At 46.0% G+C, this 17,342-nt stretch overlaps 1 protein-coding gene across 1 annotated transcript; it reads left to right on the top strand.

Moving 5' to 3' along the window:
* Positions 1-4,018: 4,018 nt before the first annotated feature.
* RND3 (Rho family GTPase 3) lies at positions 4,019-17,083 on the top strand. Its single transcript, XM_086615420.1, has 5 exons — positions 4,019-4,168; positions 4,253-4,340; positions 11,637-11,746; positions 13,296-13,430; positions 16,832-17,083. The coding sequence occupies exons 1-5, from the start codon at positions 4,019-4,021 to the stop codon at positions 17,081-17,083; spliced, it is 735 nt and encodes a 244-aa protein (XP_086471546.1).
* The last annotated feature ends 259 nt before the right edge of the window (positions 17,084-17,342 follow it).

The raw sequence follows: 17,342 nt of genomic DNA, 5'->3' as shown, positions 1-17,342 counted from the left end.
CAGATTTCTAAATGCCAAAATACAGATGATGAGCGTGTCAAGCTTCGTTTTGTTTTCGGTTCACAGGTAATTAGCATTTATTTTCACAATGGCCGTTGTTCCTGCATATTATGACACCAACACCATGAAACAGGAGATGCTCACCCTTATCCTACCGCCATCAATTTTAAACCCTGATCAGAACAGAAGAAAATTCGGGTTTGGTTTCAGTGATCAAAGCTCCGGTCCCCCGGCAGCGGTCTGAGCTGTGCGCGGCAGTCGAGCTGCTTGAACCCTGATTTTCATTGAGGGAGGTTTTTTTATTCCCTACGCACACAACGCGGGATTTTAAGTCCTAACCCCTCACGGCTACAGCCGAAAGCAGCAGGAGCTCTGTTTTAAACATCTGCGGTGCCACATGATGTCAAGTCTTGGGAATGAAATGAGGCTCAACCAGAATTAGCGGGTACTTGTGACCTTACTGCTTCTTGTCAGTCCAACAGGCTTCCTCGGATCAGGTCATCTCGTAAGGCAGCGGCGAGAAATAATTCCTTTTCATCCGTTAAGAACTCAGAAATGACATCGATAAGTCCCATGGAAGAGATAACAAACGGGTATGTGTTCGGAAGAAGGGTTTGAATAGCATCCCTCGATGAGGCACGGATTACCCGCTGGCCTGTGAGAACTACAGATGTTTCTGAATAGCTGCTCATTAAGGTGACAATATCGCTCCGCGGGCTGAATAGGTTCTCGGGAAAAAATAATACGTGATCGTGAAATTAATGACTATCGCCGCGCACTCGCAAGGGAGCCCGCGTTTCCGACACACAGGAAATACGCGTTTCCTAACACACAAGCGTGTGACCTCAAACCTTAATAATGTTCTTTTAATGTACATTCCGTTTAGCGACACACACACACGTGTGCAGAAAGGAGGAGGGAAGGGGATGCGGAAGGTTCATGTTTTATGTATATTGTTTAATATTTCCACGGATATTTCTGTAGTCGGCGTTACGGGGAGAGATGTTCTGATGGCAATTTTAGATTTAAATCATCAAGGAGTCATTCTGATACTTAAAGCACTTGTTCTCGACTGGTTTATTACGGTCAAAAAAAAAAAAGAAAGAAAGAAAGTGTTCAGGCAGATTACTTGTGAGAGGAGAAAAATTTTTGGGAATTTTGATATTCCCATGAAATCTTATACTAGATCAGCAGTCATTACCACAGATAATACTAGATTGTATATATGTTATTCATATACGCATGATACTTTCTCGGATGGAAAGCAGAGAAACGGTGGAAGTCTAGAAAGGAAGCAGGTCTGAAGAAAAATGGGGAATTCGAACTAAGCGAAGCAAGAACCTCTGCCTTATAAATCAAAATCCCGACTGCGTGTGAAAAATACCGATGGAAATGTTAACTCCCACTGCGTTATCCCCCTAGTTATCACGATATGGGAAAAGGCATTAAACTTAAGAGTATGACATGAATAATAGTTTTACGGGGATTAACATATCTGGAACAGCTTCCCCAAGGAATGACAACAAGCAGGCGCTTTCGGAGCAGGCAGGGGTGTCTTGCAGCTTGTTGTCACAAGTACCCAAAGCACTATAGGACACCCAGCCGGGATTTCGCTGGGTGTCGCTGGCAGCATCCAGACCATGAGTGCACAAAACATGTAAATGTGGTATTACTGGGAAACGTGCTGATGGAAGCTCTGCGGTCATGATGAGTAAGTGTTTTCCTGTGCCTTAAAGTTTCTACATTCCTAACATAGCTGGATTGCAGGCGAATTTTCCATGTAAGCTGTGCAAGGGAGCCATCTCCCCCAGTCCCAGTGTGTGGTGCCCGGGAGCACCGATTCCTTCTCCAGGCACCCTTGGGACTGGTCAAGCTGAGCCACTGCCAAGGAACGGGTGGCATCAGCACCAGCTTTGGTGCATCTTGCTTCCATCTGTACGGAGGTGAGGGATGAACTGATAGGGAGCAGATGTTCATAGCCAGCTCGCATTCAGGATTAACAAAGAGCTCTTTCAATCCCGTCTTCTTTACTCCTTATATTCGATGGATATACCTCAGTTGGTATGTTGGACTCACAAAGAATATCGAGCCAGAGCTGAACCTCCAGAGCTTTACCCCACCTGCATCTGCCCGTGAGGCTGCCACGTGTTTCAGCGTGGAGTGGAGGGGAATGAAGAAACAGGATTTTCTGCACTCTGGAGAGGACACGAGAGTGTTTACGCAACTGTGTTTTTCCAGACTTATCTCCTGTTCAAATATACACAGTGGAACAAAAGGGAGAAACCCAAGTTGCTGTGAGCAGTAAGTTTCCTCCCTGCTTATTCACTGCTCACCCATTCCATCATAGGTCTGAAGAGCTGAAGCCGTGTTGGTGGACAGCAGGGATGGATGGAGACAGCAAAGTCGCTGAGACCAGCTTTTAATTTAAAAAAAGAAAAGAGAAATGGAAAGCTGCCTGCTCCAATTTTTCAGCAAGGCCTTAAAAATAATGCACACGCTGCAAATTGTGGTGTTTTGCTCATGATTTCCAAGCAGAAACCCAGGCTTAAATACTTTGGAAAATTCATTAGAGCTAAGTAATTTGACCATCTGAAGGTGTGACACATCGGAACAAAATCAAGGATATTAGCGATGAATTTTGAAATGTCATGCTTGGGATTCTTTTGCCTGCGTCACTGGAGTATCTCCCCAGGTCAAACATGCACACAGCGCTTTCCGTTTCGGGATGTCGTTAACACTTTATGAACCGCTCACGTTTCAGCCCAGAACTGACACGGAGCTGGTTCGTGACCTGGATGACTCACTGAAGGGATCAGACTCAGACCCCCCTTCACAACGGTCTTCGGCGGCGCCGGGAGAAGCTGGCACACGAGGGCTGAGCCAGGAGGCCCTGCTCCAGCCCCCCTGCCTGCTGGCAGCCCCTTCCCGAGGGTGCCCGCCTGCCACGCGCTGCCATACGGGAGAGGAGAGGAGCACTTGGCAGAGAAGCGTGTTACGAACCGCTCACAAACCGTCCCTTGTTCGGGAAGATCTACCCCGCGCGGTTACGGAATCGCCGCTTCAGTCGGAGCAGCGTTGAACATACGCCGTTATCCAGGAAGCTGGGGAAAAAAAAAAAAAGGAGCACGTTAATGGTGGGGATGCTCTTCTCAGATCCCGACGCGCTCCTGGTGACCAGGAAAACCCCTTTGCCCGCAGTCACTACCACCACCGGCGGAGCCAGCCCTGCGGTGAAGCGAGCCCGGAGCCGAGCGGCTCTCCTCGGCCTGGCCAGAGGTGCCGGAGCGGGACACATCCCTCGGGACACATCCCTTGGGACACCGGGAATGCCTCACCGCTGCTCCGGAGGCCACAAACCCCGCATGCCTTAGGTTCCCTTTCGTAGCACTGAGATTTATAGACGGCCTGTATAAGATATAAAAAAAACCCCAAAACACCACAAAACCCCGCTCTTTATTCCACGCATCGCTCCTGAGGGCGCCGGCCCCACACCAGGCCTCCCCCTGACAGGATGACACCGGCCGGCCGCCGGCACGGGCTCACCCCAGCCCTCAGCGGAGGAGCCGGGAGGGCGGTGGGGGGCGGCCAGGCGGGAGGAGGTCCCCGCGGAGCGGGAAACCGGGAAACACATCGGGACACCGGGACATTCCCACAGCGCACCGCCCCGCACCGCCGCGCGGCGGCCCGAGGGGGCGCGCTGCTCCGCGGCACGCCGGCAGCGCGCGCCGAGGGGGCGGGCCCCGCGGCGGCGGCGGGAGGTGATTGGCGGACGCGAGGCTATAAATAGGGGCGGGCGGAGGGGGGACAAAGCAGTCTGCGCGGGACCGGCGGCGGAGGAGCGTCGCGCTGCTCTGCCACTTCCACCTGGGTGGTTTTGTTGTTTTGTTTTTTTTTTTTTTTTTAATTATTTTTCTGTTTTTTTGAGGGAACTGGGTGTGTTGTTGTGGTTTTTTCTTTGGGTGGTGTTTTTTTTTTTTTTTTTTTGGTTGTGGCCGGCCGAAGGACTAAGCCGAGATCAATGAAGGAAAGAAGAGCGAGCCAGAAGTTATCGAGCAAGGCGGTGATGGATCCCAACCAGAACGTGAAGTGCAAGATCGTGGTGGTGGGGGACAGCCAGTGCGGGAAGACCGCGCTGCTCCACGTCTTCGCCAAGGACTGTTTCCCCGAGGTGGGCCGAGGGGGCCGGGGCGGGCCGGGGCGGCGCGGCGCGGCGGTGGTGGGCGCGGGCTGACTGTGCGCTGTCTCCCGGCAGAGCTACGTCCCCACCGTCTTCGAGAACTACACGGCCAGCTTCGAGATCGACACGCAGCGCATCGAGCTCAGCCTCTGGGACACCTCGGGTGAGCGCTCCCCCGGGGGAAATGGGCGACGAAGGGCAGCGGGAGGCGGCCGCTGCTGCGGCCCCGCAGCCCCTCACCGCGGCGTCGCGGCGGGGGTGCCCGGCTTCAGATGCGAGCGGCGGCTGTGCGAGACGGGCGCCTGCTTCTGGGTTTGGTTGTGTGTGGTGTGGGTTTTTTTGTGTGTTTTTTTTTTTTTTAAATCTGAGGTGTACTTTAGCGATGTACTTGACTTTTGGGGAGGAGAAAGGGTGCGGACGCGGCTGCGTTGAGCGGTGTGTCAGCACTGCAGGGGTGGGTGTCCTCGCCTGCCTGGATGGAAGGAGCTTCTGAGGAGCTCCGGGGGTACCTCTGCTCCTCTGCTGCCGTGAAACCCCCCTTTAGGTAGTAGAAGAGCGAAGCGGTGTTTATATATGCTAATGGTAAATCGCATCAGCTCACGTTTGAGTTCCCTGTGGCCTCCTTAATGCCTGTTCTTTGAAATAAAATACTGTTCTTTTTCCCCTTGCTTTTGACAAGTCTTTAACGCCAGGAAGGTCTGGGGAGGTGGACATCTCTGGCCCTCTGCGGGTGCGGAGGGAACCATCCTTCCTTACATGCCGTGAGCAGTGCTTAAGGTCCTCATTGCCCTTCCAGCTGTGCCTTCAGCAGCTTTGTCCAAAACACCATCTCGTGTGCCTCAAAGGCTGAGGTTCTTGGTGCTTGGCTGCCTTAGGTCTCACGGAACTCTTCTAGATCCTGCTGTTGTTCATAATTGGACTAAGCTTACTACCTGCGTGGTGAGGATGTAGCCCTGAACTTGCGGACTCGGTGCTGGAGAGAAGTTGGACAGCCAGCCAGGCTCTGCTGCTCCGTAACTCATGGCCCTGGGAGAGGTGGTGAGGGGTGAATGACACCATGGCCCATTAACACAGGTGTGGATCAATGCAAACTCTGCAGAAGCGATTGGAAAAAAGCTGGAGGAACTTGATGGACCACACAGAGCCCTTTCTTCTTCTCTAGGCAGGTTGTGTAGATAGCTTGTTAATGTTGAGTTTGGACCCAGCAGTTCCTTCTAAATACGAAAATAGTCCTTCTACCAGAAACGAAAACGTTGATCCCTTTTTAAAAATGGAGTTTAGGCGGTGAGTTGGCTTTCCTCTTGCTGTTGAGGAAATGATTCCAAATGCTTGCAATGCGATTACTGGGAAAAGGCAGTCTCTGTGCCCACAACCGGTATCAGCATAGCTCTGAACTGATTTTTTTCTTCATCTCATGCCAAGTAAGACTTGCAGGCTTCCAGAGTGTGTCTGGTTTGAGCTTTCATCCTGGTTACTAAGCTGGCCGTAACAAACCCTATGGAGTGAGGGCTTATTAAAAATTACCGGTTAAGTTATTTTGGAAAATTTTATCTTTGGCTGTTAAACTACAACATGCTCGCAAGTTCAGTTGTTTGACAGGAGAAGGTTTGGAATGTGTATGTCAAAGGCTGGAGACACCCATGTCGTGAAATATTCTGTAGCACTTCAAAAGACAAAAAGCAGTGGAAGAAGCACCTGCCAGCCTTTGTGAGTGCATGTCATCCTTTCAGGCCTGTCCTGGAACTAATAGATGATTTGACTGAGTCAGAAGCTTAAGATCAAGTGGCTGATTTGTCTGCAGTCTGAAACTGGAGAGGAAATGTTGGAAAGACCCAACGCGTGGTCTTCTAAAAGTGTTACCGAACGGGGAATCCTTTGGTTGTGGGACTCGGCGGATGAAGAATTGTCTCTCTGTAAACAGCCTTTCTCGCCCACTGCAGGAAGAGACGCTGCCCAAACCCGTTAACCCAGTGCAAAATCACATCAGCAGATAAGGAGATGTCGTCGGGAGATAAGATAGTCTTTTAGCATTATCTTAAATTCTTCATTTTTTTTTTTAACAAATCTTCATCCTAGTCCTCTGCTGAATTAGAATAAACGTCTTAATGACATTTTTAAAGCAGGACTAGATCTAGTTAACTTAAAAATATGACTGGTAACTGCCAAACACTAATGGAAGATAATGTCCGTTGCAACACGGGAAGTAATGGCTCGAGTCACTTAAGGTACTTCAGTATCTCTTGCAGGAGGGGGAGAGGACACTGTTTAGCTGAGTTTGATTGCAATATGCTGCAGATACTTTTAAGATGACTTTATGAGTAGTTAGTATCCACCTTTAACACTCTCTATTTTCTAACTGGGAGCATGCAACAGGTGGCCTCGCAAATTAGTCCGTAACTTGAGTTATCAAGTAACTGTTGGTTTTTGCATTGAATCCTTTGGAAGGACGGTGCTGCCACTTTGAGTGTGTTTTTTGCTTGCTGAGAAAATGAGAAAAGCTGTAGGCATTGGTTAAAATAGTCCTGTGTTAGGGTGAGAACAGGCCCTGCTGTCATAGTTTTAGTTATCATCTTTTCTATAACAATAAGTTGCTTTTCGCTAGAGGACTCGAGTGCGAAATGTAGTGTCACACTATTGATAGAACCTTTTAAAGTTAGCTGTAAATTTATTGGGAAGTTTTTGTTATATCTTGGATATGTCAATAGAAATATGGGACAAAACACTCTTACAAGTAAGAGTGGAATGGGAACATTCATTATTCAAATATTTTCTGGTACTGTCTAGTTCTGCAAGTCATTATAAGGGTTTAAATTAGCCACAGCATTAAGGAAAGCACTTGCCAACTTGAATTTCAATTGTTTTTTTGGACTACCAGCCCTTCTTTCAAAGCAGGAATGTCTGGTTGCAATCTAACTACACCATAAATTTTTCCACTCCATGGTGACATAGTATGGCAGTCTTGAGCTGTTTGGGAGCTGGGTGCTTAATCTGCTAAGTAGAGTATTAGAAGTTTCTTCAGGCTGAAGCTTCATCTTGCAGTCTTGTGGTCACTGTGAAGAATACTTGTGTATTGGATGTCTTTGTCCATGTAGGCGCGGTCTTAATGTGCCTTTACCAAGGTTTTGGCTTCTTCCATTAAAAGTGACTACTTTGATACTTACATTTCTTGCTGGTACAGCAGCAGCTGTGGCACAGAAATCACATACTATTAATTAGTCGTACATACCTGTGTCTCCCTAAAACGTATTTCAGGGTTTTTATTGGTTGAACTGTGGAAACTGTACTGGATACTCCAATAAAATAGCTCTCAACAGGGCCAGAAATACTTGTGCACTGCTGGGGATTAGCATATAATTAAATCCAGAAGGGCCATAGAGCTTTAAATCAAGTTAGCTTTGCTGTGATTTGAGCGTGCCCAATGTATTGAGTGTCTGTATAGAGATGTAAGATTAATTATAAAGCTTTTTGCTGGAATCTTTTGGAAGACATCTGAAACATACAGGATTTAAAGTTCCTATTTTCCTGAGCTCTCTGGCCATAAGTGTTGTAAAGGAAATGTCAAATTTCTGTCTTTGCCTTCCAGTTCACTTGCAAGTTGGCTGTATTGAGCCATGTGATTTTTTTTTTTCATGGTGGTGTAACAGTAACTGGTCTTTATAGGTTTTTGTCCTTTAGAGGGGGGGGGGAAATTAGAATAACTAGGAATGCCAAGCCACCTACCAAAGTCTTGTTTTCTGTTTGAGATGCAGAAATGTAAACACACAAAACGCTATGCATATTGTGATATTTGTGTGCTTGGAGATGGTGTATTTTATGATACTCAGTATACAAAATCACCTGCCCAAAACCAGCCCAGGTGGATTTGGAAGGAGGAAAGCCATCAGCAGTGAATCAGCTACTTAAAACGGCCACTGCAGTTATTTGATGTGTTTTCTGTGTAGCTGATAATTAGTGAGCCCAAGGGTTTGGGAGTGAGAATGCTGCTGTTCATCTGTTGTTCTTTCAGTTGACTGGAGTCCAAAAGGCTACAAAGACTAATGGCTGATGGTTGCTTGGTGGTGTGTAAATAGTAAGATCTTGCCTGTTACTGAGCTCTGCTTCCCTTCGGGCCCGCGGGCGAGCGGAGGCTGAGCAGCGTGGTGAGCAGGAGCTGCCCAGGTTCTGCTCCGTAGGTGGGACGTGGGGCTGAGCCTCCTGGTTTGAAGGTGGTAGTGGTGGCTTTGGGTCTTGCGGACAAATAGGGCATCAGCTCTCCATGATCTAGCAGCTTAGAGTGGTACTAAGCCATCAAAAAATTAAATATGCTTTTTTAACAGTGTAATTCTCTTAAGATAGCAACATTTAAGCCTAAGCTTGGTGTCTTCTTTAGGCCAAAGCTGACCATATAATCGTAACCTCCCTCTGGGGAGGGGTTTTGTTTCAGCTTAAAAGCTGGATTTAGGTTGTACTTTGCATGAAACGTAAGGTTTAAAAAGTAGATTGTTCTCAATGTTTGAATTATTCTGGCTTAAATTATGTAAACTGCCAGACAGATTAGAAAAAGGGGGATTGCAGCTGGAATATACTTCTACCATAAAGATGAATTATGGCATCATCAGCAATTTCCTGATAAAAACTGAAAACTCATCCATGTTGTCCTTGAAAAAAATGTTTTATTTGGTAGGAAAAGAACCATGAACGCAGACAAACTCTTCCCCCCCCCCCCCCCCCCCCCAATACCGTAGCTGTAGCTCTACGTTCTCCTTCTGTTTTCTAGGGTTGGCATGGCTTCAAATGTGCAGACTTAGCTTGAAAAAGAGTGAGCAGCCTTACTGGGCTGTGCTCAAGTTGTCTGTTCAGACTTGAGCCTCATTCCTGAGATTCCTGGCTTCTGAGGGTTTCTCTGGGCGAAAGGATGAAATGCCAGACTGAATAGGCTCGCACAGCGAGGGCCGGAGCCCCTCTTTATTTGCACAGTAATAAAGGTTCAGTTATTGCTGTTGAATGAGACTGGGAAATTTCCTTTGTTGATAGCGCAGCCCGAGTGCTTGAAATGGTTCCCATTTGTTCTGCCACACACTACCCCAAAGAAAAGGAGGTGCTGAATATTCCTGCTAGCTTGGATCCGGGCAGAAGGACTGCCTAGAAAAGTGCACTTATTCTAGCTCAGCATCTTTAAGAGGAGAGGTTCAGAAGGAAAAGTTAAAAAAAAAAAAAAGAAACTACAAAAAACTGCTCCAAAACAAACACAGCTACAGCTGACACAGTAGAAAGGAGTCTCTGGGCTGGAGGTGGTGACTGTATGTATACATAAATACATGCTGATGGACATATATGGTGAGTTGTATCCCTGAAGACTGGTGAGTGAGAAGATAGGTATGTGTCTAAGGAATTAGTTTCTGGGTGAGGCTTTTTTGAGACTCCTTTCTAGCCAGCAACCGTTTGGCCAAGCATTAACCATCTTCAGTCTTGCCCTCACTTGCCTGAGCTCAGCAGGGAGATGAACTAGCCAGGCAGTGGCTCTCACTAGCCTGGAGGCTGGGCAGCAGTCTCTGCTTTAGCAGAGCAGTGCAGGTGGCTAGTTAACAGCATGCTGCTTGGCAATTCATCTGTCCAGGGCGAATAACCTGGCCCTGGGACTCTGGGATAAATAACCTGGCCCTGGGACTCCGGGATAAATAACCTGGCCCTGGGACTCCGGGATGAAGGCACTGTAATAGCAGTGCTGGAGACAGCTGGGGAATAATTAATAGTAGAAAATGCTTATTGATAGTCAGTGCAAGTGGTGCTGAGCTCAAATGAGTAGTTAACTACCGGTCAGCTCAGCTCGTTTAGATTTCTTTCTAACATGTCATTTACTGCTGAAGACAGCTAACTGTTTTTTGAAGAGCTGTTTTTGACAGCTGCCTCTTTTGCTAGATTGACATCTTTTATGAAGATGAGCATTTGAATGAAATAGTCTCGTTCAACAGATTACCTTCTGCTACCTACTTTGGTAATGCTTCGTTCCCCATGTGTTACTCTTCGTTTCAAAAACAACATTCCTGGGATTCTTGACTCCTTCCTTCCAGTATAAGCTGTCCAACTGAAGTCATCTGCAATACGTTCACACCATTCCCCGCTCTGCTTTGTGCAACAGTGTGAGCTGTCTGTCAGTTAAAAACTTGAGGAATTTCTCTAATCCAGTTAATAGTCTGCTCAGCCTCTGAGACCTTACAGCCAATTAGTTCTAGATAGTTGGAAAATTGGTGATATAATTAGCTGATAACCCCCAAACTCTTGAAAGCTGTGTTCTTGCTGCATATGTCCTATGCTGTATTTTTAGGTTCATGAGAAAAAAAGCACAGAAATAAGACTGTAAGACTAAGAAAACACGTTTTAAATTGCAGGCATGCATTTTAAAAGCCTAAGCTCTTATCCTGTTGGACCACTTAACCGATTAAGTACCCTTCTAAATCAGAAATGCATCCTCCTCAGTAAGTGAAGCTTCAGCAGAGTTAAGGCCAAACCAAATGGTGACTGAGTGACTGAAAATTCCTAGGAAAAAAAGGAAGATTTTCTTTTTTTTTTTCCCCCCAAACCTGTTACCAGATTCACTAGATGATTAAAAATGAGATTTCTGACTCTGGAGATGTATTCGTAACTCTGCACATCATTACAATTCTGAAATAAAACTGTGTATCCCATAACAGCTCTCAAAGTAAAACATGCACAAAGTGCAATATTGACTCTATTTCTGTTCCATCAAATTACTAGATTAGCTTTTGTCTCGTTGAGAAAAACTTGTTTTATGGGCTACATATAAACATTTATTGCCAGTATATATTGGTTTACAGATTGATGCGGCTTTTTGTGACAGATAACTTGTGTGCCTGCCTACAGGACTGGGATTCTTTCCTGCTGGAGTGCTGCAACACATGCTTTAATAGGAAGCAAGAGTTTCTTCTAAAAATTGCTGATATCCATGACAACTTCAGACGCTTTTTGCATTTGGAGCTATTTGTTTCGAATTAAATGTTAGAAGCATTGAAACTGATTTATTTCAAAACTTTCTGAATTTTCTTCCATGAAAGCACAGCTGTGCCAAAACCTGCTTTGAAGCAGCAGCCTTTTGGAGGTTAAGGATTTGTTCTCAAAAGTCAAATCCCTGCAGGTTAATGCTGGGACTGAAACTTGGGCTGACCTAATTTCCCTTGCCTTGTTACTGGGGGCATCATGAGCTTCTGGTGGGAGGTGGATCACTGGGGTGCCATTGCTCTTAATTACTTGGGAAAGCTGGTTTTGTAGGTGAGACACAACGAAAAGGGGAGGAATGAGCAACTGTGATTGTTTTGGGAGTAGAGTGCTATTGAGGAAAAGATGGTAGCTGGGTGCTTTTAAAGAGCTTCACTGAAAACCTTTCTGAGCTTTCTGAATAAGCTCAAATGACTGCAGAAAGTGAAAATATGAACTAATAAAAATATTGTTTGTTTTCCTGCAGGGTCTCCTTATTATGACAATGTCCGCCCGCTCTCCTATCCAGATTCTGATGCTGTCCTGATTTGCTTTGACATCAGTCGGCCAGAAACTCTTGACAGTGTGCTAAAAAAGGCAAGTGTTGGAGAAACATTTGAGTACAGAACTGCTTGAGTAGCATGTCTTTAGATCTCTGAAGAGTGGTGCTGCTTCACACGCTGGAAACTTCAGTGTGTTTCTGGTAGGGCAGAGATGACAGGACCGTGCTCTGCGCTGCTAGAATTTGAGATGGTTTATTTGAAAGGGATGAATGTTAACTGAAAACAAAACCCCCCTAAAGGTTGCTCAAGGGTGAAGTAAATTCTCATTCCTCAGCCCTTAGACAGCAGTGAATTGTTCAGGGTGGTGTGAGGTGCAGGGCTGGGTGCAGCAAGAAATTGTCTCTCACATTTTGTTCATATAACAGACAGGATTGGGAAACTTTGCCATGTTGCAAAGACGGTTAAAACGTGCCTGCCAAGTGTTTGGACTTCTGCCACAGCTTTACATAATTCCTCAGCCTGATGTCAGAAGGAGCCAGTGAAAAATGCCTCTGGAAGACACCAGAAGACTTAGCAGTGGCATAGAAACACAATCCGGCACCAAACTTCAGAATTTTTCAGAAGCTCAGTGACCCGAGATTCAGTGCCAGACTTTCCCTGAGTTAAACCACTGAATTTTGATAATCAAGCTCTGTGTTTGCAAGGTGGTCCTGGTCTTCTCCTTGGTCACTGGGCATGACTCAGCTTTGCAGCGCAGTCTTTAAGACTTAATGACCTGAAGTTCCTTTTTTTCTGTAGCTGGGGCCAGTGATTCTCGTGTCACTGGGAATAAAGTGGCATACAATGCTCTGAATAGCCTACAGAAAATACTTAAGGCTGTTCTCTCAGCTACTAACTGTGCCAACAAGCATGTACAACCACCTTTTTCTTTTCTGTCCATGATAATGTTGGTTACAGAACTAAGCAACAGTACAGTAAGAGATTTTTTTAACATACTTTTAAACCCAAATGATATCCTTAAGTTTTAGGGATTGTACGATCTGTTCAGACTACGCTGTGAATTTTTTGGCTCTCTTGTATTCTCAAAATAACCATGTAGAGGGGGAAGAAACACAAGGAATGTATCACAAGTTCTGTTTGAAGGGCTTAGTGCTGGTTCACAATAGCTGAACCCTTGACAGATTTGAGTAGTTTTAGGTGTGAGGGTGTAGCCATGAGGCAATATATAGCAATGCTTGTTTTGTGGTCATGAGACCTGCCTCTGTAGCTCTGTCTTGAGGAACAGTTGGCTGTGGTGACACCAGGCTTCACTGGTTCCTGGCTGCAAATGGCTACGGCTGGGTGTCTACTGCTCGTGAGGAGTGACAGGTCTGCAAACCTTTACTCATGTAGGTAAACAATCCCAGCTCGTTCCCTCTTGATTAGTAAGTCGGTGGAATTAATGAGTGTGTGAGATTGTAAGATTTCATCCAGATTCTGCTGGAACTAATGTCTTTAGAAATGAGCTTGAAGGTAGATATGACTATTATGTAAGAGTGCTTCCACATGAGGTGTCATGACTTATCAAACTTCATCTTGTCTGCTGCTTCTTCGGATTTAAACGCTCAACTACTCGAGTATAATAACAACCTCAAATTTTACAGTGGAAAGGTGAGATCCAGGAGTTTTGTCCGAACACCAAAATGCTTCTGGTTGGTTGCAAGTCGGACCTGCGCACAGATGTAAGCACGCTAGTGGAACTTTCCAACCACAGGCAGACACCCGTGTCCTATGATCAGGTATGTGCCACGTCCTTCGTTGTGCTTGGGGGTGGAAGGTGAGACTCTTTTCTATCACTGTAGCCATCTTTATGGTCGACTTCTCCCCCTTGTTGACATGAGTGCATCCTAGAAGGCAGATGTGAATGCTCTAGTAGTAGATGAAGTTGAGCTTGGAAGCTATTATGAGTAAAGGCAAAGCCTATACTATAGACTGGATGCTGCAGAAGATCACGCAGCCCCACAACCTGTGCTTTAAGCATCATGAGATTGTAGCCTTACTCATTGCAAAGAGCCTTTTTAAGTGAATTGCAAGTAAACTTACTGCTTTTCTGGGCCTGCAGAGGCCAAAACGGTAACTCAGAGATGACATGTCCTGTGTATTTGCTGACAAATTGGTAAAATTGTTGTCTTCAGACTTTAGATTTGAATGTCATTCATTTGACTTTAGTATAATGACAAGTATTGCATACAATCTCTAGCCTTCAAAATCCTCTTGCTTTAAAACACCTGTGAAAAGACCTCGTAGCTCCCTCTGAAGGTGGCAGCAAATCCAGAAAGCATCTTAATTCTTGGCAGCAGTTCTCTGCTGCTGGGGAAGTGAGAAGTTTGGAGCCAGGCCTCAGGGGATAGAGAAACCGAAGTGAAAGAGAAAAGAATCAGACCGTGGGAGAGCAGGAGGTAGAGAATGGGAAAACTGGACTCTAAGGTAGACTTCTCCTTATTACTCACTCATACGTGTCATGCATTGCAGCTGAATCACAGTGGTGGCTTGAGATACACCCTGCAGGGTGTCTAAATGAGAATGGCACCTCCAGAGGTACCTTTCGCCTCTGTGCATATCCTGTGCCATCAAACAGTTCTTTATTTTATCCACAACCTCAGGTTTTCCAAACCAACAGCTCCTAATACACAACTACTAATGCAGCCTCCCACCACGTGTTTGAATTTGAAAATGCAAAGATACCCTAAACTGAGTATCTCGAGTAAAATAGAACGTGGAGTGCTGTACTGTGATGGCTTTAACTGGTTATGGCATGTTTCTACACTTCACTATGTAAACATCCCTCCATCTCAGACAATTTTACGTGAAACTAAATGCTGTTTTTTTACCGTAACGAAAAACAATTCAGAATTGTCCTTAAGTCATGCTTGTTGCAGAAGATGTCATCTTGGTTACAAACCACCACTGTTGTGTATGTGTATATATATTCATGTTGTTCAGCCTCAGAGCTATAATTTTCCATGCTATTTTTCTTTGGATATTAAACTTGAAAGGAAATACTATCTGCCACTGACTACATACACATGTTTGTATATTATGTTTTTTACAGTACTTCAGTAAAATCACCCAGTCTCACCCCTTTCCCTAGACAGTGATCAAAAAATCTACTGACAGGTGGATTTGTCCTCTGGAGCTGAAGATGCACATTCCTTCTGGTGTCACAGCTCAGCCTGTATCCCTTAGGAAAAGGAATCAGCTGAAGACCAAGGGCTAAGCCAGAAGCTATTACTTGGCAGCCAAAGGGAAAATTGTGTGTGTTGCAGGGAAGCCCATACTTCAACAAACTCCTGTAATTTCATCTGTGCTCTACGTAAGCAAAAGCTTAGACTGAGCAATGGTTGTACCTCTTGTGATTGCCAAGTCCCTGGTGGCATGAAGCAATCAGATGCTCTCCTGTGCCAGTTTTGGGGAAGATTCCTCAGGAGTTGAGATACACAGCTTATTTCTAAATCATAGAATCATAGAATAGTGTGGGTTGGAAGCGACCTCAAAGATCATCCAGTTCCAGCCCCCCTGCCATGTGCAGGGACACCCTCCACTACACCAGGTTGCTCAAAGCCCCATCCAACCTGGCCTTGAACACTTCCAGGGATGGGGCAGCCACAGCTTCTCTGGGCGACCTGTGCCAGTGCCTCACCACCCTCATTGTAAAAAATTTCTTCCTTATCTCTAATGAAAATCTGCCCTCTTTCAGTTTAAAGCTATTGCCCCTTGTCCTATCACTAAATGCTCTTGCAAAAAGCCCCTCTCCAGCTTTCTTGTAGCCCCTTAAGGTGCTGGAAGGCTGCTGGAAGGTCTCCCCAGAGCCTTCTCTTCTCCAGGCTGAACAGCCCCAACTCTCTCAGCCTGTCTTCATAGCAGAGGTGCTTCAGCCCTCGCATCATCTTTGTGGCCCAAATTCCTTTGCCTTTCTAAGCTGACCTGGGATCAAAGAGCTTAGTGGGGTTTTCCCTGTTCCTCTCAACATCATAACAAACCCTTGGGAGGATAAAGCTGGTTGCTGGTGACACCCTGTCTCCAGCATGCTGGCCAGTTCCCAGTCAGCTGCACCTGAGCAAACATTGCTGAGGCTCTAAGGTACAGTCTGGGCTTGGTTAGTAGGATTTGGGATGTTTAACTGTGGGGAGGGCTTGTTCTACAAACCAGTGCTCCTTTATCAGTCACTCCCACTTAGGACTGATAAGATGGCTGCATCACTGCGGTGTAAATAGTGCGTAGGGAAGGCGTGGGTCCACATAGGTTAGTGCCATCAGCCTGGCACTAGAGCAGAGAGGAGGGGCTGGACTGACTTGTGCCTGTATCTCAGGCCCGTGAGTATGTGAGGAATGACACATCAAGGATGTGGCTGGATTTCGTAACTTAGCCAAAAGATTCATCCCTCAGAAGTAAAATTCCATTGAAATAACCTCATTTTTTCACACAATGCTGTATTGTCTTCCAGTAGCAAAATCGGCAGCAGGATACTGGGGTATTGTCATCTGCCACAGTTGCATGTAGTTTTCCTTGTACTGCTGGAACAAATATCCCTGCTTTGACTTTTGATGCATTTAAAATCAAAAAAGAAGGGCTCATATAACCAACCACCAATGTCCTTTTTTCTTTTTTTTTTCCACTTGTTCCCTGGCTACAAGTTGATATAACTGTCCCCTTCCTAGAAACCCACAGCACATTTCCCTACGAACTTTACCCTCTTCATGGAGATGTGACACAGGCTCCACTCCAGGTCAGGGACACGCTGGCTGCCCCTTAAGGCAGTCAGAATTCCCTTTGGAGACAGCAGGCTTACATCTGGAAGCTTTCCCAGTAAACATGTGATTCATGGATGCAAGTTAAGGTGTAAGGATGAAATTCCTAAACAGGTCCTACTAATACTCTTCTGGCTTTCTGCAGTTGTTTGAGCTTCTCTTCTCCCTTCCAAATCCTATTTATCAGCATAGGAGGTAACGTTTGGATACTCGTTTAACGCATCTTGGAACTGAAGCTCTGTTTATTTTGCAAAATTAGCTGCTGGCTGTCACGCCGGAGCTTGAGCTTTGGTTTTCACAAAACACAGCGCTGGAAAGCAATGGTGTGATTTGCTTTGGCTCTCTGCAGAAACTTGGTATTGATGGCGTGTTCCTTTTTTTTTCCCCCTTAGGGTGCAAATATGGCCAAACAGATTGGAGCAGCTACGTATATTGAATGCTCAGCCTTACAGTCGGAGAACAGCGTCAGAGACATTTTTCACGTCGCCACCTTGGCGTGTGTGAATAAAACAAATAAAAATGTGAAACGAAACAAATCGCAGAGGGCAACGAAGCGAATCTCACACATGCCTGGCAGGCCAGAACTTTCCACAGTGGCGACGGACTTGCGAAAGGACAAAGCAAAGAGTTGCACGGTGATGTGAAGGACCGCGGTTTCCTGGAGAAGGAAGAGGAGAGCATCCAGGAGGGGTGGAGGCTCGATGAAGTCCACAGCCACATGGTATTTAATGGGTGCTTTCATGGAGACTCTTTGCCTGTTGTGTGAGACTGTGCTTAGGAACTGAGCAGCGAGAAGAAATGGCTCTGAATGAGGTGGCATCAGGAAATGGTACATGGAGAAAATGCCAAAAAAAGAACAAAAAAAAAAAAGGGAAAATGTTTGAATGTGCTGAGAAATGAGAG

Source organism: Tauraco erythrolophus, chromosome 8 (assembly GCF_009769465.1).
Source record: "Tauraco erythrolophus isolate bTauEry1 chromosome 8, bTauEry1.pri, whole genome shotgun sequence".
Classification (NCBI taxonomy): Eukaryota; Metazoa; Chordata; class Aves; order Musophagiformes; family Musophagidae; genus Tauraco; species Tauraco erythrolophus.
The sequence above is the reverse complement of the archived record's forward strand: the minus strand, read 5'-3'. Positions and strand labels throughout refer to the sequence as shown.